Here is a 23497-nt window from a genome sequence, read left to right as displayed (position 1 = left end):
TTCTGCTCACCGACGTCCTTCAAAATCTCCAAAAAGACTGCAGCCAAAAGTCTCGAGTGATGGAAAGTCCGCAGCCCCGGTTCTGCAGCCGGGGCACCGGAGAACCGAGGCGCCCGTTTACGCGCTCCAGACGCGCGCTTATCCGCACTCCACGTACAGAGAGCGGCTTGACAGCATCCTCCGCCTCCTGCCCGGCGTGCGCTTTCAGAGTCAAAGCGCCGAGGTTATTAAAAGTCCTTTTCCAGTGCGCTTGGTCCCCGGTGCGCGCGTCCCTCCGTTTGCAGAGTGCTGTCTGGTGTGGTCTGAGTGCACTTGGGAGCGATTCACAGATACACTCACACTCCGCTCTACCGCTTGGCGCTGTGTGAGATCAACGCGTCCCGAGGAGCCAGCAACAAGTTTTGCATTTCTGCAGCCACTTCCATCCACGAGGTTTCGTCCAATCACAGCCGCGGAACAAAGCTCGGAAGGCGGGACAAGCGCTGTTAAGGTGGTCCGGAGAGTCAATGAGATTGTAAACTCCTGCGCGTAAATCACATCTCCGAAATGGCTTTCACTTAGAATGTTTTTTCCTAAAAAAACAGGATCGGATTTGAACTGGATGTGATTTTGCAGGTACAAAACATTTTCCCCCAAATAATAAAAGAGTCAGTTTTCACCACTTTCAAACAGATTTGTAGACTACCACAGTTAAAGATGAGAGGGGGGGGGAAAGTGCAACTTCTTCCTCTGGAATGAAAGTGGTTGGAGGTGAATTCTTCACGCTGCTGCTGTTTTGCATGTTGCCTCAGACCTTTTCACCCCCGCAAACTGTCTGCGCAGTGATCTGCTCTGTGATGGTGCAGCATCATGTTTACAACAACATATAACGCAGCAGGGGGGGGGGGGGGGTTAAATGAGCAGGGTTTGTTCCATATAGAGGCGGGTAAAATGTTTCTGGAGAAAGTACTGAGGTCAAAGGATGGATGCTGAATTTCTTCACATGTGTAAGTAACTGCAGATGAACAGTGGCAATCTCAATCCGAAATCTATGCTGAATAATGAAAATTCCCCCCCACACTGGCCTGGGTACAGTAGATTGATTTATAGCTGGTGCTGACTGGGAAATAATGCACACTCAGAAATCCAGCCGAATATACGAGCTGGTATTGATGTGAGGATGAAGGTATGAAGCAGGGTGATGATATGAAGCGCGCGCGGCTCGCGCCTCTATGGCCAAACAGAGTCCCCACAGTCCAGCACGAGAAGGAAACCAGGTCCTTTAAGGGAACATCCGAACTCAATCAAGTGGATCATACTGGACCTCGGTCCTGATGATCGATACAGCTCTCTAAGTATTACAGCCTTCAGAATGGATTTTTTTTTCTTTCCAAAACCAGATTAGGAGAATTTATTTCTGGGGTTAATTAGCTGCAGGCCCACAACTGCCCAGGTTATCTGCGTGAGGTTAAGTGCTGGCGTAATTTAAGATAAAGACTAAAATCATTCACCTTATCGTTGTGTTTATGTGAGTGTGAGACAATGGAAACGCTGTGATAAAGTCGGGACTAACAATGTCTGTGCCCCCAGCTGATGCCCTTTCATAAATCAGTAAGAGAAATTGTGTTTTTAATTTTATTCCCTGGTTTTATTTAGGTTTGTGCCTCAGTTAAAATAAAAAAAAATAGTATTTCCAGCTTATTTATTTCTTTTTAAAGACGTTTGTTTTCCTATATTTCTGTGCGTATATTGAACACTGTACTTTCTTGCATTATACCACTTAACATAACAGAAGAGAAAGAAAACGCACATTTCCAAGAAGATTTCTCACGACTTGCATTGAAATCAGCAAAACTGGTGAGATTTAAGAGGACTGTAATTATTTGAAATGAAGGGAACATGCGGGGAAAGTGAATAAGATGTGGATGTTTTCTTTGGTGAAACTAGTACACCATATAATCCTCTTTTTTTTTTTCTCCCGACATGGCAGACAGAGAGAGGCCTTCTTACCAAACAGACACAGTGCCACCTAGCGGCGGGCGGCAGGCAGGCAGCAGGGGGTTCAAAGCTCAAGACACCAGACAGTTTGCACAACATTTCACACAGTGGGGAATAACTGAATTCACTGCTTCAAAAAAAAAAAAGTGAAAACGAACTGAACGAGGTATACGTATATGTTTTCCACAATAAATGTCCTCGAGCAACAAAAGTAATGTCAACGCTGAGTTTTAGAAGGCTTTCCTGTGCTGTGGAAGCATGTGCCGTCAGGAATTAAACGCCTTGTGATCCACGCTCCGGCAGACAGTACGCCCCGGAAAAGGCCGCATACGTCAGGACTGCGTCTGGAAGCAGGTCGGGACAAGGCACTGAAATGCACAGGCAAGGAGTGTGTGTGTGTGTGTGTGTGTGTGTGTGTGTGTGTGTGTGTGTGTGTGTGTGTGTGTGTGTGTGTGTGTGTGTGTGTGTGTGTGTGTGTGTGTGTGTGTGCAATCACACTCCTCGCAGCAGAGAGGACAGCGGCTGTGTGTTCCAGGAGACGAGGAGTGATAGCTGCCGCTACGGTGAAGAATGTGGAGATGTGCTCAAAAACAACCTATAAATGCTGATGCAGCATCATAGGACCAGACAAACACCTGAAGTCCTTCAAGAAAACCAGGATTCATTTTCTCAAGTGATGCAGGTCAGCTGGAATACAAATAAATATTCTGTGGCTGAAAAAAGCAGACAAAATAAAAGATGTGACTGTAATACTAATAACCCTGTGATCCAGTTCCTGTTCCTCTGTCTTCACTGTCCTCTCAAACGGAGGAAGACAAGTTAAGTATGACAAACTGATGGCACGGTCTCTTTCCTCTGGAGTCCCCAGTGATGATAAATGCAGCCCAGAGCTGCTGCTGATGCTGCCGAGGCGACTCCATGACAATGGACGGTCTGCAGGCTTTTCAGGCGCTGTCACAATACCACTCGTCTCGGCGGTGATTTAGGACTCAATTTGTCTCAATATTTTACTGGAGAGGACAAGATAGCAGAAGTGGGTGCCCTCCTCTCCCCTTAATTCATGGTGTTAAGCTTTTCCGTAGCTCGACGTGTATTGCTGTGGGGGGGGGGTTCGCCCAAAGAGACAGTTCCTTCCTTCGCCCGGGGTCCGGCGTCCTGTGCGGCTCAGGCCTCTATGGGCCTGTCAGTCAGCCCGGCCATCACAGCTCCCTGGGTCAGGGCAGGTTAAGCAGCATCTGTCATCCAGAGAGGCACCATTGTATTAGGAGGGGGGGGGGGGGGGGGGGGGGGGGGGGGGATGCGACAGACACCCCCCCACGCATGGCTTGGCTCCGCACCTCTCTCAGAACAACAGGAAGGACTCAGGAGAATCTCCGCGGCTAAACTTGACCCGAGCCTGGAGGAAGATGAGGAAACGCTCGTGACATCAGTGCCAGCCCGAGCCGGCCAGAAATAACTTTCCTTTCCAAGAAAACCTGCGGCCCCCCGAGCCGATCTGGCCCCATGGGGGGGTCACATACACAAACACGGTAGGTGTGGGCCAAACTGTGAGTTTAATCTTCGCCGTGCCACTTCCTCCAAAAACACAATTTCTCACCCCAGTGTGTTGTCTCGTGGCAGGAAATGCAGCCATGTGGTGCACAAACACTTTCTAAAAACCTTTTTTTTTTTCCAGACACGGCCGCCTATACAGTTCATTTGGGCAGATTTAAAGATACTGTGAATTCCGCTTGTGCATCAAAGCAAAATAAAGCGTCCGTCAGAGAGACTTCAGCTCCAAATGCAGAGAATTTCTTTGGTAAAATGCCCGGATGTCCTGCTGTGTGGAGTCACGAGCCTCTCTTAAGAGCTTCATTTCTCCTCTTCATCTGTTGCCGTATCTATTTAAACGACAGGGGCTCACTCCTGACATGTCCCTTCATCTTCTCTGCGAGCGAGACACATGGATGGATGGATGCATGCCTGCTGCAGACTGCAGCGAGCTGCCACTTACCAGGAGGTGTGTGGGCGAGTCTGCCCATCTCCTCTTTTAGAAACAGCATTATTTGCTCATTCCACAGCAGATATGACTGGTTTCCTTGCAGCAGCAGGCCCATGTGACCATTACTCCACAAACAATAAAAAAAGGACTGCTATCTCAGCCAGCAGACTGAGGGTCTTTTCCTGCTCTTTAGCACCGATTCCGCTGTTATTGTGTGACTCTGGTCCGATCCTCTAAATTGAACACAGACGAGCCAAGAGTTGCATCAAAAAGAGAGAGCTTGTTTTATTGAGAAAAGTTCATCAGAGTGAGCAACTCAAAAACCATAAAGAAAGGGACTGTCTGAGATCTGAGACGAGTCTGATCCACACAGGGGTCGTCAATCAATTTACTGGAGGAGGAACTTCATTTAATAAAAACTGCTTGAAATGAATGAAAGGACGTCACATTGATCTTCTAAACTCTCCGGATAATCATGTAAATCTGTATTTTTTTACTTTCACCACTAATGATTCTGAACGATTGAGGAGAAAACCTACAGACATAAACACAGCTCATCTTCCTTCCTATAGCAAACTTATGATCGAGGGATAAACAAGAAAGTAACAACAAGCAACCTACAAAGAAAAGTACAGGATCAGATACGATGACCCTCTACGGCAGGCTGCACGTCTGGCTTAAATGCGCTTAAAAGGTCAATTTCGAAACTGCAGAAATTAAACCTAAAGCAATGTCAAACTGAATTTAAAGAAAAAACATGTTTTTTAATAAAGGGAAAGTTTGTATTTCAGTTGCTGCGGTGGATTTGTGGCTGGGTGATGAACTGAAACTATGCACAAAGATACATCTATTTACAAAAAGAAATGGTGGAGAGTTATATGGTCTAGGATGGGTTTTATAAAGGATGACTTTGTCTGTTGGTTTAATTATTTTTGTAAAACACTGAGTGGATACTAGGATTGTAAATAACTTGAGGAACGTATCCATTTAACTTGGGTCATAAATAAACTGGCAAAAGTTGTTTTATGTTTATATCTGATTATCAACTGATTTAAGAAACAGTTTGATTTACTATTAGATAAGTTACAAAGTGGTAGGGTCATAAGTTTTGCTTGTTTTGGCTCCTTTTTGGACACTTTTGTTTTTATTTGTGGTATGTTTTAACTTTTTTTTCCTGAAACAAACTCACTCATTCAAAGGGTTTAACTGAAGGACATTTTTTGGCTCATTTCTATGATTAAATAAATGAAACAGCAGATCTGTGTGGATCGATCCCCTGTGAGCCGAGTCGGACCAAAACACTCAAATTTCCCCGACATCCACACAGACGACGTGAAACTTATTTTCCAGACCAGATTTATTGATACATACAATATATAGACTGAATAAGACACAGAAAGGTCTACAGAGAGAAGAAGGCACAATAGATCATACATTCACTACGATGACCCCTGATTTCCAAAAGCTGATCCGACCCTTTAAAAAGCAAGAAACAGAGGATTTCATAAATTACAATGAGACTGCAGATTTGCGTTGCGATTTATTTCTTTAATATTGCGATAAATAAAGTGTTGATTCAAGTTTTTCTTTAAATTCATTTGGTTTCTTCTAAACGGACAAGGCTTACATTACAGACCAATTGTTTCATTCCTTGTGGCCTCTGAGTAGAAGCCAACAAAGACACTTAACCTGAAATAAAACGGACCAGATATCATAGACACGTTATCATACTGAGAGAGAACTGCGTTACTTTCCAGAGACGGAGGCAAAACATGGAAAGAGGACGTCAACTGTTTTGGAGCAACATAATCAAATCTATCGTTGTGTTTGTATGTATTGTTTACCTGAGAAGATGCTGCCTCAGACAACCACACAATAAATTTTCCTATATAAATATACCATTTCCTGCTACCCCTAACCCATGTAAACACAAGAGAAACGCATTGACACTCTTTGGATAATCCATTACTGAAGAACTGATCACATTCCCCACTTAGATCTATAGAAAATAAACATCTTTTGAATCAAGAAGAATTTCATTACAGAGCAAGATATCGAAAAGGAAAATCCTAAAAACAGACCACGAAATCCTGTTGTGCGATTTAAGACGGTGAGATTTCACGAGAACACACAAAAAAAAACTCTTGTCAGTCGAGATCCGGTGAGTAAACTGCGTGTAAAGTCTGCAGAATTGTAACGCGAGTGATATTTAACACTATGGGGCGAGGAGGCCGGCGCGCCGCAGATCTGAGAGTGAGGAGTCAGCGCCGCCGCCGGTCGGTCCGAGGCAGACCTGGGACCGGCACACTGTCGGCTGTGGCAGGAATTGCACTTGCTGAGGTTGAAACAAAAGGACTCGCATGCAGCTCCAAAACACGAACAACAACAACAAAAATAAAGTAATTGCAAACAACTTTGCTCAATTAAGCCTTGTCTGCTACGATATACTCCTAACAAGCAGCAGCTAACGGCTAATGCTAACCCTTAGGCGTCAGGGAGGTAGCTGGCAGCGGAGGCACTGCAGGCGTCGTGGTTCTGTGGGAGGGGGGGGGGTCCAGAGGTGAAGGCGAGCTGCTGGTGCCGACGGGACACCGATAAGGCGATTATGAAGGTGTAAACATGGCTGAGGCGAAGCGGGAAACGTTTACCTTGCAGAACCAGATGAGGGAGACGGGGGCCTGTGGGGGGGGGGGGGGGGGGGGGGGGGGGGGGGGGGGGGGGGGGGGGCTGCGGTACAGTTTGGCTTGTGACAGAGGCTGGAGGGGTGTAGCACCATCTGCGGCTGTTTTTCAGTGCACTTCTTCCTCTAGGGACATCTGTTGGGGGGGTGAACGCTGCGTGTAACGTGTGAATGTCTTGAGAACGGCGAGCGGAGGGGGAAGGGGGGGGGGGGGGATCAGTGAGGGCTGTAAACACGTCCAAAGTAACGTCCTTCAGCGGAACGAGCCTGCATGGATCTGCCCAGGTGGGGCTTCAGAAAGATCAGTCAGCACAAAGGTATCTACACCTGCGAGTGCGGGTTCGCCTGAAGAGTGACTTCACCTGTTTACGCTCGCCGTGCGCAACGTATGTGTCACACGTGAGCCTGTGTGGGTTTCTGCTAAGTCTCTCTGGGAGCGAGAGTGAATACCTGTACGGGCATGAGACTGTCAGTGTTAATAAGATGCAGTGCTTTGGGTGGGGGGGGCGATGGGAGGAGGATTACCACGGGCCGAGGCGCCCGGGGTGTTGGTAATCACTTAATAGAGGCTGTGGCAGGAAGAAACACGAGGATGACAAACAGGCTCATGCCAGGGAATGCTAACCGCCGAGCAAAAACCGAGGGGGAGACAATGGGGGTCACCGGGGGGGGGGCGTCGCCTCGAGAGGAATGTTTCTGAGGATACCGTAACAATAGGAATCTAAAATTTACAGTGGAACCTTTTGGTCCAAAACCGGCCGCAGTGGAAAGAAGCCGAAGAATCTGCTGATGTACAAAAAAAAAATGAAGTCGCTGCGCCGTTGGGAACGGCTTGGTCTTGATAACATGACGCCCGAAAAGCGACCCCGTCTGAGCTGGCTTCTAGAGAACGAGTGCTGGCTGGGTTGTGTGTCTACGATCTGCTTTAGTGGTGTGGGGCGGCCGTGTTCCCTCCTCCACAGCCGGCCGGGTTGGGGTGAAAGGGGGCACCGGAGGAGCCCTCGGAGCTGCTGGTTCATTTGTCTGAAGCGCTGGTTCCTCGAACGTCACCTTTCACGCGAAGCTGTAGGGGGAAAAAATTAAAGAAAGAGAATTAATGCCGGCTGGGCTGAGAGGAAACCTGCATCTGCTGAGATGCACAAAGGGTTGCGACTTATTTCTGTTCATTAAACATGACTTAAGGTTTTACCTCCAGCTTTACAAAAATCTGTCTGCAAACTCAACTCTTCAGTTCCTTCAAGAATATAAAAAAAAAAAGGCTCCTTATCAAACCCCCTGTTTGTCTTGAAGGTAGATAAAAGCATCACTTTCAAATTCTCCCAACCTGAGGCTGATGGCTTTGGAAAGTCAATTAGTGTGAGAATCTGATAGCCGCACACCTTAATGGAACGGTTCAAACTAACACTGGCTCTAAACAGAGGAATAGGCCGATCTGATGAAATGGCACAAGGATTCACCCTCCCACTTCTTCATCCCCCCCCCCACCCCCCCACCCTCCCCACACCCTCCTTCCCCCCCTCAATCACAGCACAGACTCCTTCTCAACTGCAGAATTCCATTTGTATGTTAATGAGGGGGAAAAGGAGCCATCTTGAAGCAAACTACCACACCAGCCCCCCCCCCCCCCCCCCCCCCCCCCCCCTCTCAGCCCCCCCACCCTCCCTCCATCTACACCAAACGCATCCCACCAAAATACAGACAACACTGCTGCTTTCATGTCCCGTTTCTCCTCCACCTGGTGTGAAACCGGAGCGACTGTATGCAGTTTGTGGTGAAGCGTCCGGCCGCCGGCCCGCCGGACCCTCCAGCTCGGGGGTCCGGGCCTCGCCGGCCTCCTTTGATGGCGCCCGGCCTGTTTACCGACTCCAAAAGGGAAAATGGGAAACACATGGCGGGATTGGGCGAGATGTGAGGGGAGAGAGGCGGCGCAGAAAATGCTGGATGATGGGAGCGGGCCAGGAATGTCTGAGGCCGGCCCGCTCCGGCCGGTGCAGCTCGGATTCCTCCCCGGCTCTCCTTGTACGGCCAAAAACCTCCCGAAGACGGAGGCGTGGAGCCGCTCCAAGACCAAAGCGGCGGGCCGCTCTGACAGAGTGTGTGAGTCACACGGTGAAACACGCCTGTTTACATGTGGACTGTCTGTCTTCTGCTGCAGACGGACCTTCTGTCAGGAGTTTGCATGTCCTCCCTGAGGTGCGTGGGTAAAAACCTGTATCCGAGGCTAATCTCGACATGCGGCTGACATTTACAGCAGATTTTCATTCAGTGAAACACCTTAAACCCACACACACACACACACGTCGTATTTCAGGTGTTAAGTGATTAATTACTTCGGAGCGAGCTTTAGAGTCACGTGTCAAACCGAATACATAAAGACACCGTGGACTGGAACCCCTCTCACATCACCGAAAACCAGCGTGCAGGTCACAGGCGTGAGGCAGCAGAGAGGGTTTTCCACTGAGACGGGCTCGCGGCTGTCAGCTGAGCCGCGCGCTGCACAAAGAAAGCACGACACAACTCGCAATTTAACAATCGGAGATGCCGGGATTCCTCCAGAATGCTTTCAGTGTGAAGCAACGCCGGCTGGAAAAGCTCAGCTGAAAAGATTTACAACCTAAAAAGAAGCTTTTATGAGAATAAACTGAGGTAAGACTGATGAGTGAAAGTACAAACTGCGAAGGGTAAAGAAGATCCTCCCTGATATCGAGATGTGTCGTGGATCAGCGTCAGTAAAGCCGGTGAACCCTCGCTGGGACAGTGGAAAACCCTCTCAGAGACCGGACCCAAACAGAAATAACTTCAACAACAACCTCGAGACTCATACCGCGTCAGGCTACTTCTCTGCAGCCTTGGTACCTCGAACAGAACCATTCTCTCGTATCTGGTCGAAAATAAAGTACAGGAGGTCACTGGCTGAGGGAGCAGAAGCATGTGCAGACTGGAAAATTTCCCTCCAGCTGTTACACAACGTGCATGAAGGTGTTAACATCTGGACTTCAAAAGAGAAAAGAAATTCAAGCTACACTGTGAAACTCTGCTGAAAGTCAGTGAATCAGATTTAATCTGGATGCAAATTATCTTTAGAGGAATTTACTGAATCTAATATTTTTTTCTGCTTCTAAAAATGAAGAAATAAATCTAAAGGGCTGATGTTCTCTGGGTCGTTTCAGTGACCTCACCTGGTCGAGCTCGGCTTGCGTCTCCGCCTCCATCCGTCGGATGTCCTCCATCGTCAGGTCCACCCACTTGTCGATCCAGCAGAAGAGCTGGCGGTGGAAGTTAGTGAAGATCCTCTTCTCTTGCTGGAGAGCAGAGAGCAGGCCTCCATTAGCACCGGCTGGCAATTTTAAATCTTCCCCACGATCAAGATCTTTCAGTTCAGGGGTCACAGGCTACACTGCTGTCCCATGACTGAACTGTTTCAGCATGCGTGCAGCTTGAAGCCGGTCCAGCCGTCTGTGCGGACGCGTGTCGGTCTAACCTCATGAATGAAGCTCTCCACTCGGGTCTGCAGGCCCCACCACTTGAACTTCACCGTCACCAGTTTGTAGGCGCACATCTTTGGGCAATCAGCATTACTAACAAGCTCTTGCTGTTGGGAGAAGGAAACAAAAAAAAGGAGACAAAAGACACAACCTGTCATTTTCTGAAGCGCAGAATCGGAATAAATAACCCATCAAAAAAGTTGATAGAAACTTTCCAATGATAGAAAAGAAATTGTAAAAACAGCAGAAGGCTGAGAGAATATTATTTCAGACTCGTCTTGGATGTGCTCAAAAGGTAGAGCTCATTAATACATAATGTTTTGGGTGGGGAGCGCGCTAAAATAATTATCAATATGAAGATGTGCCGTGCACAGATGAAAGTGCCCTAATCTGCAACACACTTTCTAAATCCATGGGCTGCTTGCTCTCTGCCTCCTGTGAAGAGAAGAAGAAAAGGAAGAGGGGGTTGGGGCACAGCAAAGTGGATAAACTCCAGATGAAGGGACCATTTCTCTGCCTCCGCCCTGACAGCGACACCGTTCCCGAAAGGCATGCCTTTGTGGCCACAGAAGGCAGATAAAACGGCGTTTCGCGGAGCGATAAGGGCGCCGCGGTGCAAAGCCGGTTACATTATTAACACCGAGGACCTGCTCGCCCCCAGAACACACACACTCTCCCTCCGAGAACACCTGTTTAATTAATCACTCCATTCTGGCGCCGCGTTCCGCCAGAAAATGCCACAGACCCGCCTCAATCACCCTCATCCCGCTGCCGTTTGATGCCTGCGATCATGGAGGAGCGCGCGAGAAAGAGAGAGAGAGCGAGAGAGAGCGAGAGAGGGGGAAATGAGAAACATTTCTAAATTTGCAGTGGGTTTAGAAAAGTTGTCATCGCTAAAGGAGAACTTCACATGAAACGGATTCGACATCAAAACACTTACGGTGACATTTCTTCTCTCCCTCTCTGTGCCCCACTCAAAGGAGCAGAAGTTTTCAGAAATACAAAGGGTACCGATATGCAAGCATGTGTGCATGCAGAGATAGACAAGAGTTTTATTGCTCTGAGAAGCTGGCAGAAATTGTGCCTCTGTTGTCACATAACTACTTTTTTTTTTTTTTTCTTCCCTCCACCTTTTCAAAAACAGCCTTTTTCCGTGTCCACAGCGGACGGGAAAGTGATCTAATTAAAAACACAAAATAGAAGTTGTGCTTCTTTATTCATACTTTTTAAAGCTGTTTGGCTGCCTTTGTTCTGCGGAAAAAAAAAATTCTTGAAGCGGGAGAAAAGTTTCCCATGGTGAACTCCGAGGGCCCCACAGTGGAGCAGAGAGCCTCCGACGGGGAGCAGGACCCGTTTGTGAGGCGGCGGCTAAGAAAACTCCCCACAAAGTTTCTCTGCGTGACTTACTTCTAATTGACTTTTCACCTTTTATTAAGACACATCAGTCGCTCTGCAGAGCTGCTGTTTGTGTAAAGTACAGTCCATTGTCAGAGACCAAAACCTGGTTTTGGATCTGCTGATCTGAGGCAACGTGTCGCACCAACCTGAGGCTCCTGCAGCTCTGCGCTTCATCGCTACATGGAGTCCAGTTGTGTGATATTTGGATATTTTTGTTCCCATCCTACTGCTCTGGGTCTTAGCTTGTCTCTATCGCCAAAACTGACAAGTCAATGTGTGTGTGTGTTTTTTTTTTAATTAATTCAAACAGTGTTCAGGTTTTCAGCTAGTCAGACACAAACATCAACCGAGCTTTCAACACATTTAACATGTTTTTATTGAACAAGAATTTTTTTTTAAGTCTCCAACAGAAACCGAAATGGAAAGTGAATAATGAGAGCAATGAGGAAGCGTCATATCGAGAAAAAGTGTTTAAGTATCAGAAGCAGGTTGTTGTGTTACTTTTTAATCAACTACAGGTTAAATTATGTTTTTTTTTTTTATTTGGAATTAATTACTCAGAATTCAACAAAGGTAAATCCTTTGCATTTACATGGGGACAGTAATTCCAAATTGAGGTTTATATGCAAAACATTTATTTGCCTTTATCTAATTCTGCATAAGATCTGGGGGTTGTGAAGGGTTCTGATTGGACGAGGTGAAGTGACATATTTATGTCTACCGGAAGTAAACAAACTGTGTTCTATGTCTTTTTCTTTTTTTCTCTATTAACTTTGACGCCAGAGCTTTAAAAGGTCCACATCTTTATGCTTCCCTCCATTATATCCATTTCTTCTGAGGCCGTCATTAAATAAATCGTCTCAGCTCGAGTCCAACGCCTGCTCCAGGCGGCCATCTTGGAATACGTGCTTCATCGCGACAGGACAAATCAGCGAGGATGAGCAGAACAACCGGAATTAAAGTGCAATGAACGTACACATGACTTTGAAATTCTAATATACCTTAAACTTAATTCAAAATTAACCTTAATTCAGAATCATTTTCAATATTTTCAAAGCAGATCTAATTTTATTCAGAATTAAAACTCATGTAAACTCGGTCAATGTGGATTATAATCCAGCCTGGAAGCTCATCCTTGGGACACTTAGAAAGCGCCTGCTGACCAGAGCTGCTCATTCTTCTAGAATGTCTACATCTGTTTGACGTTTGCATCTGCTGGGTTTTACTGAACACCCTAAAAAATTAGCAATTTACTTGTTAAAATTGTGGTTTACAACAAAGTGTGAGAAACTGCATGTAAATACACCCGGTGCCATCATTAAAGAAGCAAAACGTGTGGATGAACAGTGATCTGCAGCAGCAGCTCCAGGGCGGCGTTACCTTCCAGATGGGTGAAAGAGGTCCTCTGCCCGTCTTCACCGACTTGAACAGGGCGGGATCCTCTTCCATCTTGTAGTCCTACAGTGAGGAAAATAATAAATAAAGAGATAAATACAGGTTACATTAGCACAATACACAACTGTGTCGAGCTAAACCAGCTGTTGCTTGATTAAAAACAGTGACAAACGACATTTTATTCAAAACAATAAGCATCATAGACTTAGTGGTAGATTTCAAACTTCTCAAACGTGGTGAGATTTTCTTTAAAATGCTTTGCAATATATATTTAAAAAAGACATATGATAAAATAGCACACAAGACAAATTTTAATTTTGATAAGAATTTAAAAAATCTTAAATATTGTAACAAGATGAATAAAAAACAACCCCTCTATGATACAGACAATAAGATTTAACTGAATTTTTCATTTCTATACCCTGTTTTCCTGAGAAATCTATTCATCAAGTAAACAAAGCACAGTCAATCATTGACAATTAAATGCCAGAAAGCTGAGAAGCCATCAACTCAAAAGAAGTAAAGCAGGACCAGAGCACGTATCACACCAAACAACTCCTTCTGCATTAAACACATAGAAAAGAAAAAGAAATACTTGATCAATCCCAGAAGGAAACTCTTAAAATACGTTTCACACCAACAGCCAACCCGAGTTCAGATCCTAAATAAACGCGCTTCAACCCTTCCCTCCTCCCTCCGCGGCGTGCGGGCTGTGACGCCATCGGTGAGGTAGTCGCCGTCCCTCTAACAAGCCGATAAATCTCCTTTTCCCCACGGATCACTGAAAGCTCCTGTTCTCTGCGTCTTGCCAGTTCAGCGTCATTTTTGATCAACTTAACACAATCTGCTTAGACGACAGCGGCAGGCTCCGCCCGACCAGCGCCGTTCATACAGTCACATCCTGCTAAACCCATTTCAGTGGCCTAATCACTTCTGCCCCATTACACTGGAGCATTCTGCTTCTGCGTGCGAGGAAAAACAGAGGGATCCTGAGCTCACGGGCCCAGCGTGAGCACATGACAGAGTTGACTCCATAACACAGGCGAGGAAAATAATAATACAAATAAATGAAATGGCTTTCAAATTATCTGCAGCTCAAGGGTCCAACAATTTTAAATAAATCATGATGCGCCTGCAGCTAAAAGCTACTTTTTCAGGGCTACTGGCCAACAGGAGGGTTCCAAACGTGTGGAAAGAAATGAAAACGCACTCTTACACAACCCTACACACACACACACACGCAATAATTTGGATGTTTTAATGCTGAGCGCTCCATCACGATAACAATACGCTGTGCAGCAGTAATGAGGTCTGTGAATCGATGTGCCGCGCTACACAAAAAGAAGCTACTCCTCAAGTGAAGGAGTGTGTGCTCCAGTGCGAGTGTGTGTGTGTGTGTGTGTGTGTGTGTGTGTGTTTGTGGAGTTCCGGTACACGCAGCAGTGTGCGCCTTAATTACACTAACAAACTCATCTGTGCTGGCGGTACGCCCCAGGCCCTGCAGTCATGCCTGAGGCTGAGGGCTGATAGGGCCCTCAGACACAACACACTCCTCCAGCAAGGCAAACACGTCCGCCTCGTTAACTACCTACCACAAACAAACATGTACACACACACACACACAAACCAACGCTGCTCAGCCAAATAGCCACACACACACACACACACACACACACACACACACTCGCACAGACACACACACAGGGAGCCACACTGAAATGAGGCAATGCGATGTCAAATAACAGCAATGATGTGTAACATCTTCAAATAAGATTTCAGGGGAGTCCAGATGGAGCGCTAAAAACTCACATTTATATTTTGAAATGTTATCAAGGCCATCTTTGGATTCATTCTTAAAGTTGCCAACACTTTTCAAAAACAGCTCAAGCCTAAATCAGCATTTCACTCATTAATGAGTTATTTTCAAGCAAAAACTAAGAATTTCTTCAAACTTCATATTTGACATTGTGTCAAACATTGTGGAATCTTTTCACACTTGATTAATCCAAAAGCATTTAATATAAATGATACAAACTAAATAGAAACAATTGATAATAAATAAAAGCCACTGGAATCAAGAGTCCAGAATATAAATATAATAATAAAAATAATATGTAATCCTGCAGCTTTGCAGGAACTTGAGCGCATTCTCTGATTTATAACATACTGTATATAATGATGTTACCAAAGTTCAAGCTCAAAACCTTTACCATGAGTTCAATATTTGATCGTCTGATGATGAATTCTGATTTTAAAGCACATAAATACTCTTTACAAATCATTAAATGTAATATAAAATGTTTAATATTTTAAAGCATCTGTTTGCAGCTTGATTTGGCCCTGAAGTGTGATATTTCAATACTCAAACCACATCTGTTATTGTTATCTGGCAAAGTGTTTTTGTGGTTTTATCTATAACGCCCCTGGTGGTGAAATTACATCATTTTTGGTGTAAATTCTAATCAATCTGCATCTTTCAGCGAAATTTTAGAAAAAAAGAATTTGTGGTTTCAGATCATTTGTGATGGCGGAGCAGGGGCCACCGCTGGAGGCCCTCAGCAGAAGGAATATCAAGAGGTCTGCACTGCGCAACATGTTTTTGGGTTGTCTTCCAGTGAATCCACAGACGGCTTTATTTTAAGCATGATGCCTGTTCAGAAATTATGAGCTGCAACATAAATACCGATCATCACTAAGTACTGATTACTTCCCAACACAAATGATAAACTTAATCTGCAATTCTGCACTTGATTGATTTTGTTTCTTCTTCCAATTTTCTTCTCAAACTTCACTTTAAGAATATCCTAAAAATCTCAAGAGATTTCCAGGCGGTAAAACAAAAACAAAATGCTGCGTTGTTTTAGCATTTGTCCACACGGGGGCGTCGGGTTAAACATTTTTATTTTGCACTTGAAACAATTTTTGAACTTACAGAAGCAGACACTTGACTTCTGTCTGCGATGTCGATTGGCACAACAGCAACATTCTTCCATGTTTCACTGTCTAGATTGTGCACCTGTACAAACAAAAGCACATTGTTCAACCCATAAAACCTCAGACTCACTGCTCACTGGGTATTTTCTTCTTCTGGGGTGGGAAAACTCACATTTTCTGCGTTGCCAAGGTCTGGTTTGTGCCAAGTCTCAATTTTAATGAAGAAATTGTCTTTCATGTACTCATTCTGGAAGAAGGAGAAATTTAGAAGAAAAAAAAAAAACTTTGAACATCTAAATCTATTATTTAGAAAGAACACAAATGAAATCCATTTAAAGGATATTTACCGTCACAACTGGACCAAGATTAGGCGTGAGGAGAAAATCAGGTGAAATAAAGAGAAAATGTTAGTGTGATGCCAGAAACACAACCAGATATTATAACGGGGAACGTGAAGAGTAATACAGCAGACTCACTGGTTCTGCAGTACGGATACGCATTCCAAGCTTTCTCATGAAATACCAGAGAGTCTTTAGGAGATAAGCGGTCGATCCAGCCTGGGACTTTGCTGTGAGGTGGAGGAAGGTGAAGAAATGAAGGGAAGAAGACATGAATTCAGTTCTCAGTGATTCTAATGGGAAGATTGTGCAGGACCAACAACTGCACTTCACAAGAAGGACAACACTGCCACTCCCTGGTAGCACTCCGCCATTACACTTTAAGGACTTTACAGTTCCATGAGACAAGCAAACCAATTTAAATAGAAGAAAATAAGACTCTGCAGGTACCTCTTGAGGTGGTAGATTTTGTGTGTGTACTGTCCTTTCACTCCATTCTCTTCGTAGGGCTCGTTCTTCAGCACCTCGATGCCGTCGCCACCTCCCGTCTCGTTCTTACTGGCCTCAGCCACAGAAAACAGTTGCCCCACTTGATACTGTAACACAAATAACGGCACATAAACGCATGCGAGCACAGAGAGAAACGAGCACATTTTATCTCGACGCATTTGGACTATGAACCTTACTGCTGCTCGAAGCAGCTTTTTTCTGCTATTTTTGTATCTTATCTTTGTTGTGTTTGAGTATAACGTTCCTGATAAAAACCCATGAATACAATTGAGAATGTTTCTGCATGTTCTACCAGGAGCTTCTCCATGTAATGACACAAAGACGTTTCCTCCAGACTTTTTTTCCCTCTAGTAAACTAGTTATTCTTCTGATTTATTCACCTAAATCCATCCTGGTGCCTCATGTCTATTAGACAGTGCCAGTGTCTCCAAACTACACGCCACAGCACTACTGTCTATTAAATTCTTTCCTTTCAGTTGTGTTGCTATCCTTGTATCACACATCAACCCTGACACTCGTTTCAACCCACTTCATCCTTTTTCCTTCTTCTCGCAGCTTGAATTATCTCAGTATTTCCTCCCACGTGTGAAGAAACAGGAAGATCCTGGCTCCGGTACAGCAGCACAACGTGCGTTACTTATGTTTCTTTGTGAGCCAACAAACATTTTTCAAGACCTGTTGAGGTCCTTAGGCCAGTCAAACAAAATAAGCATTTTCATAACATGCCAACACCAACTTGCAGAACTCCAGAGTCAAACAAGCTGTGATGTGGAAGTGAAGGTCTGTTTAAAGTCAAGCTGCAGTTTTTCCTTTCTATAAATCTTAAACACTGTACATCAGGGCTTATCTGCTCCCCCCAGTGCATTTAAAACTAATCCCTAATCTGAAACCTAAAGTAACTAATGCCTCATATCAACAACAGACATTTCCCAGTTTGTTTTTATTCTTGCTACCACGGAACCACGGACTGTTTCTCCTCCAAAAAAAGAAGTTTGTTTTTAATCTTTTGGTATTTTATAATGTTGTGCTAATTGCCAAGATGGTTTTATGTCCTTAAAAGGCAGTAATGTGAGAGTCTGGGAATCATTATATAAACCTAGATAAACACGGGGAACAATTGCTTGCTGAAACAATCTCAAGAATAACAAATTAAGCTTTTCTGGAAGTCTGAACATGAGCAGCAGCCAAACACCGCAGACGATAAAGCTTCATTACGTCAGTCTTTGTCAGGTCACATCAATGATTTTGAAGGGGGGGGGGGGGGGGGACATTTTGGTCAAACCTTTGAAAACAACCAAAACTTGAATTTAATTTTTTTGCAGCCATTCATGTTTTATTCTCTGCGCAATCTGACTTAAATGTCCATTACACATCGGTATTTGAGTTAGCATTCATGATCAAAAAAGACAAGAATTCAGGTACAGCTTGTCTTCTCAAAAAAAAAAAAGGAGGGGGGGGGGGGCAAAGTAGCTTTCTAAGAAGTCATTCAATAAATTGATTTCGAAGTGAGTACTCACCTCCTCCACACTGCATGGTAAAACCACACGGCTGCAAGACAGAGAAAAGAGTGGTTACGTTCACACAACAGTTGCTTTGTAAAGACGCTGTTGAATGATCTGCAGCTGTGTGAGCAGCGCTGTCATTCTGCATCAATTTCAAATGAATCACCAAGTGAAAATTACTACCCAGCCTTATAACTGAGATGGGGAAATTGAGAGCTGAAATGTGGAGCTTCTGTTTCCCCGCCTTCACTTGTATCAATATTTATTATTAAACACTGCTGATCTGAGCACCGCGGAAATTACTACAATCTCTCTGTGAATTTCATTACTTTAGTGTTCCAACATTTGGGAAATATCAAGGAATCCAGTTGCACATGTAAGTTATCAAAGGATTATACTACAAACAGGTGAGTGTCACAATAAGAGCTTCTTATTGAGAAAAGACAAGATTTAACTCCTAAATCACCTGGGTTACGTATGCTGGGACTACCAAGTGTCTCATTATCAAAAACAAGCATGACTGTGACAGATGTTTATCTTCACACAAACTGTTTCCCTTTAATGCTGATTTTTAAAGTGCGTCGACATCAAAACCATGCGGCGCTGCTCTGTGTTCAACTTAAGACTGAAGTTTTTAACAATGGATGCCACTGATCTCTCATCAGTTACAGTCCAGCAACATCAGCGAACTGGTTTTATCTTTCATTAAAAGTTTTGCAGAAATACCGGTCAGAATGTAGAGAAGAGTTTATCAGAAACGGAAAACTGAAACCAAAACAAACCACAATGCAAAGTAACGTTCTACAAGCAGCGGACATGACGACAGTTCAGCTGCTGATCTAGAGAGAGAAAAACTACGACAGCCCAGTCAGCGGACGCAAGTAAAAACGAGTTAATGCAAAATTGGTCTGAAAATTATCACAACAGGAAGGAAACCACAAACCATGGCATACATAACTGCCTCAACAACCAAAAAAGTGACAACATATTTCAAAATGAGCCTCATGTGAAGTCTTTATTCCGTGGACTGAAGAGTAGAACTTCTCCGTGCCCCTAAATAGTCCGGGCATAATACACTGTGCCCGAGCTATTGCATCATTTCCCTGATGAGCAAGCAGTTTCCTCAAACCAACCATGAGCCACGCTGCAGAACAAGAAAAAAGTAAAAAGAGGAAACTCCCTGTAAGAATAAATCTGAAGCAAGGCCTGGTATAATCCTAGCTGTTTTTTGGGTTGCTTCTAAAAGCCACGAGCTCTTTGATATAGATGAGTGCTGACAAGCCATGACAGTGAGTCTTTATTTTCTGTCCAGAATTAACACTACTCCATTAACCTTTATTAAAATGAGGTTAGACTAAAGGAGGACAGCCAGGGACATATGTTTTATCTCGTCTGACTGCTGTAAGGAGACCTCTGACAACTCCGGAGAAAAGACTTTTGATGAGTGACGCTGATGTTCGACACAATCAATGGTGCAAGGGATTGTTCTGAAAACTGGAAAATTATCTGAACAGTAGCATGGTGACGTGGTTTTATTGGATGTAGATATAAGTATGTCTTTATATAGTGACTGAACTGGTTTTGCCAACTGAAAATGTGAGACGTACAGAGAGATGTGTCTAATTATATTATCCATGTAAGAAAAGAAGTGCTTGGGAAAAAAAAAAGCCTGAAATTACAGATAATTACTCTCTTCACTGTTCTGATTGTGTGCGCAGATGCACAAATCGTGGCATGATGTGCACAGCAAAAATAAAGTGAGCATCAACAAGTTGACTAAGTCTAGGGTGAATTACTTCACCTAAATTGATTCTGTCTGCACAAAGGTTCAGCAGCTTACTGAAACCACTTCAGAACCACAACATGAAGAAGTGAACTCATGTTGTGGAAAGACATGCTGCTATATCGCTGACGACTGCCTTTAATAAATCCACTGCGATTACTTCACCGTGACTAATTTCACTAACTTTGATCGGTGAAGTCATGGATTATCTGCTGCTTCTGCAGAAAAGGCAGAACGAATTTTCATCACAGTAACGTGATGAGATGATGGTCAGAGGCTCCCATCCAGTGGCGGTGCATTATTTTTTACAGCCAGTTGTTGACATTCAAGAAGAGTTTTTTTTCCCCCCACTTGGTGTTTCGTGTCTTCAGCAAACACACCCTTTTCAGAAAGCATGACAGATCAGATTATCTTGGGATTTTTAGAAGCATTTTCATATTGAACAATTTTACTGTAATTGCTTATTTGAATAAGCAATGGCACAATTTCCTGTGGTGTGCTGCACCTACCCTTAGGGTGTCTTTCAGAAGCACAACCCATGTATTACTGCAATATATTTGCCTGTGATATAGAAACATTGTTACATTATGTGTCTTTTCTGGTTCCTCAATCTCTTAAATTAAACTAGTCGATAGGATGATTTGTTTGTAGTCACAATGGAAACAGGAAATAAATGTTTGGTTTGTTTTTAACAGTTGGAAGTGATGATATTGACATTCATTTCAAATTATTGAGCACATGGATACAAATATGAAGGCAAAGTGCAAATTGTGTCAACTAACTCAGCTGATTATCACAACATCAGGGAAGTGTTCTGACGGCTGGCTTACACCAGTGTTACCATAAGCTTTGTAACTCGCTATAACCTTGTCAAAGTGTATAAAAAAGGCCCTGTGTGTTTCCTAATTATTAGCTTAATTCAATGTAGAGCAGGAAAAGTTGCAAAAAGATGAAACTGTGATTTAAACAACCATGTGAAAAATTGCTAAAAGGTCAAACACTTTAAAAAACATGATCTATAAGTATTTCACTTACCAAGCAAATAGTCCCGAGTTTGCTTACCAAAGATTACAGATCAAAGGTGACCCTCCATATTGCCTCACATAAAGGCTTAGGACCCCTTTTCTTATCAGTGGTTTCCCACCGTCATTAAAATGAGGACAAATGCTGTGAACCCTCCTTTACAAAAGCAGGAACCTTCAGAATATGAGCTGAGGGCAGTTTCCCAGGTCTGTTCTGGATTCCAGCATCTTTATATGGATTTCTTAGACATGTGCAAACAAAATATGATACAGACTGGACTCCACACCCTTCTGTGATTTCCACCTCCTCAATGGGGTCCAATGATGATCATGCTAAAATAAACAGGACACAACAGTTATGACAATGGAGCCATAAGGGGTTTTAAACCACATTTTGGCTGAGTTTTTTTAATCAATCCATGCTATTTGTCCTGATATTTGAATAAGTAGTGATGGAGATTTTGAGGATAATCTTTGAGGCATGAGGCAAACTTCCTTCCACAAACAACTGATTGCAAACAATGTGGATTATAAGGATCTGGTAGGCTTTCAACTTATTTGCTTGGGATTGTTCACCGCCAGTTGTCCACAAACTGGGGGATAGTTTTGTTTACATGTGTTGATAGAGAGAAAAACAAAACTATCTTCTCTCCACATGTTCATCAACAAGGATCAATGACATACACCTTCCAAAAGTAATAAGATGTAAAACGTGAGAATGTATTATTACATAAATACTACTTTGGTTAGACATTTTACAAGGCTTTTACGTCGCAGCAGACAAATAAACACCAAATTTAAAATCGATCACCTAAAAGCTGCCTTAACAAGCTAGGTGTTTGAAATGGTTCAGTTTGACAAAAGATAACAAACTACACTTAATGATGGGAGTGACTAATCTTTGGGAAGATTAGCTGGGTTTACTTGTCAGAGTGATGGTGAAACCGCTAACTTAGCAGCTTTACGCGATCTTCACTCAGGTTTACACAGGTCCGCTAATTTAGCGTTAGCAAATCGTGAGTCACTGCGAAGGTAGAAATCTCAAACTCGGCCGGTCCTCCGCTTTCAAACACTCCTTGAACCGGAGCAACGGGGAGGAAGCGAACGAACGAAAAGACACATGAAAACAACAGCTGTCACGCGATGCTACACCGCTGTCAAAGCCGGTAGGCCACGAAACGGAGCGGCTCTTGAGCAATCCCACCCTTCCCTCGTGTGCCTGACACGGACACCGAGGAAAAGTTTTCATTCGTGTTCAGTCACCGGAAAAAAAAAACGGACCCCGTTTAACTCACTGTGCCACCGGACGGTACAGAGGTTGATGAATGAGCTGAGATGAGTAATTTAGACGGAAACGGCGAACTTACTACTCTTTGATGAGGACCATCGTAACTTGTTCCGCGTCGTTCACCCGCTACTGCTCGGAGACACCTAGCCGCCGCCGCTGCTGCTGACGTCATCGCCCGACGAGCGCGGCGCGCGGTCCCTCCCTCGTGAGCGGTGATTTGCAGAGGGCGGGAAGGAGGGGCGACGAAATGCAGCCCACCAATCAGGGCTGCCATCAACTCTCTTCAACAAACATTTATCCAAAATTACACTACCTGCTGCTGTTTTCAGGTCAAACGCGAGAAAATGTTCTTCTGCAAACGGATTCTGGCTGACTCCAATCAAATTTCACTCATACTGGACCACACCTGGGCATCACGAGGCCCCAGTAGGGACCATATGTAGCCCTTCTTCAGCTCAGCTCACTGGCCCTCACAACAGCAAAAACCACAAAGCAAAACACGAACGCCAAAACGGAAGTACACAGCAGTCGGAAGACCAGTCTTTGTTTCCAGGGGACAATATTTTCTGAAGGAACCAAACAATTGATGCAGAGCACATGCTTAACATTAGGACAATTTCAACATGGCCACCAACATTGCTGATTTCTGAAAACACAATATCACATTAATCGAGCAACAGCATTTTACTTACATTTTATTAACCTATCTTGTAATCACAACAGTGCTGATGCAAATATTATCCCCTGGAAACAAAGCTTGTTCTTCTGACTGCTGAGCACCTCCACTGTGGCTTTTGCTGTTGTGGCATTGGCCTTCTGTGACAAAGTGGTTGTGAGATGAGGATCAATCTGAAGAAGGAATGCATTAATCAATCTTGAATGGATAATAAAGTTGAGAGTAGGAGGTTGTTGGTAGCTGTTTTGAGCAATACAGTGTCTTTTAATGGGTTTAAGAGATGAGCGGGTACAGCTGAAAATCCATCAGTCATCATTAGGTATTCAACTCAGGCTCATAGGGTGCTGAAGCTAACTGGACAGTCTATCACAGGCTGAACACCGAAAGATGGTCAAACACACTCATAAGTGCCAAGTTACACCACACCAAAGGGCAATTTGGAGTCACAATTAAATCTCATATAAGACTGTGGGATGAAACTCAGCATGCGCATGTAAACTCACACACAGGCGCTGAAGTCAAGACTCA

The 23497-nt window shown here is 44.2% G+C and overlaps 1 protein-coding gene across 1 annotated transcript; it reads right to left on the bottom strand.

Annotated features, from left to right (window-relative positions):
- Positions 1–7652: 7652 nt before the first annotated feature.
- Positions 7653–22477, bottom strand: LOC115397926 (phosphatidylinositol transfer protein beta isoform-like). Its single transcript, XM_030104470.1, has 11 exons — positions 22373–22477; positions 18216–18246; positions 16639–16784; positions 16327–16418; positions 16198–16205; positions 16023–16097; positions 15849–15932; positions 12902–12979; positions 10120–10230; positions 9818–9940; positions 7653–7701 (listed from the first exon to the last, which is right to left on the bottom strand). The coding sequence occupies exons 1-11, from the start codon at positions 22390–22392 to the stop codon at positions 7654–7656; spliced, it is 816 nt and encodes a 271-aa protein (XP_029960330.1). The 5' UTR covers positions 22393–22477; the 3' UTR covers position 7653.
- Between the last annotated feature and the right edge of the window lie 1020 nt (positions 22478–23497).

The sequence above is a fragment of the Salarias fasciatus genome, chromosome 12, assembly GCF_902148845.1.
Source record: "Salarias fasciatus chromosome 12, fSalaFa1.1, whole genome shotgun sequence".
Lineage (NCBI taxonomy): Eukaryota > Metazoa > Chordata > Actinopteri > Blenniiformes > Blenniidae > Salarias > Salarias fasciatus.
Note: the sequence above shows the minus strand (reverse complement) of the source record. Positions and strands in the feature narration are given on the sequence as shown.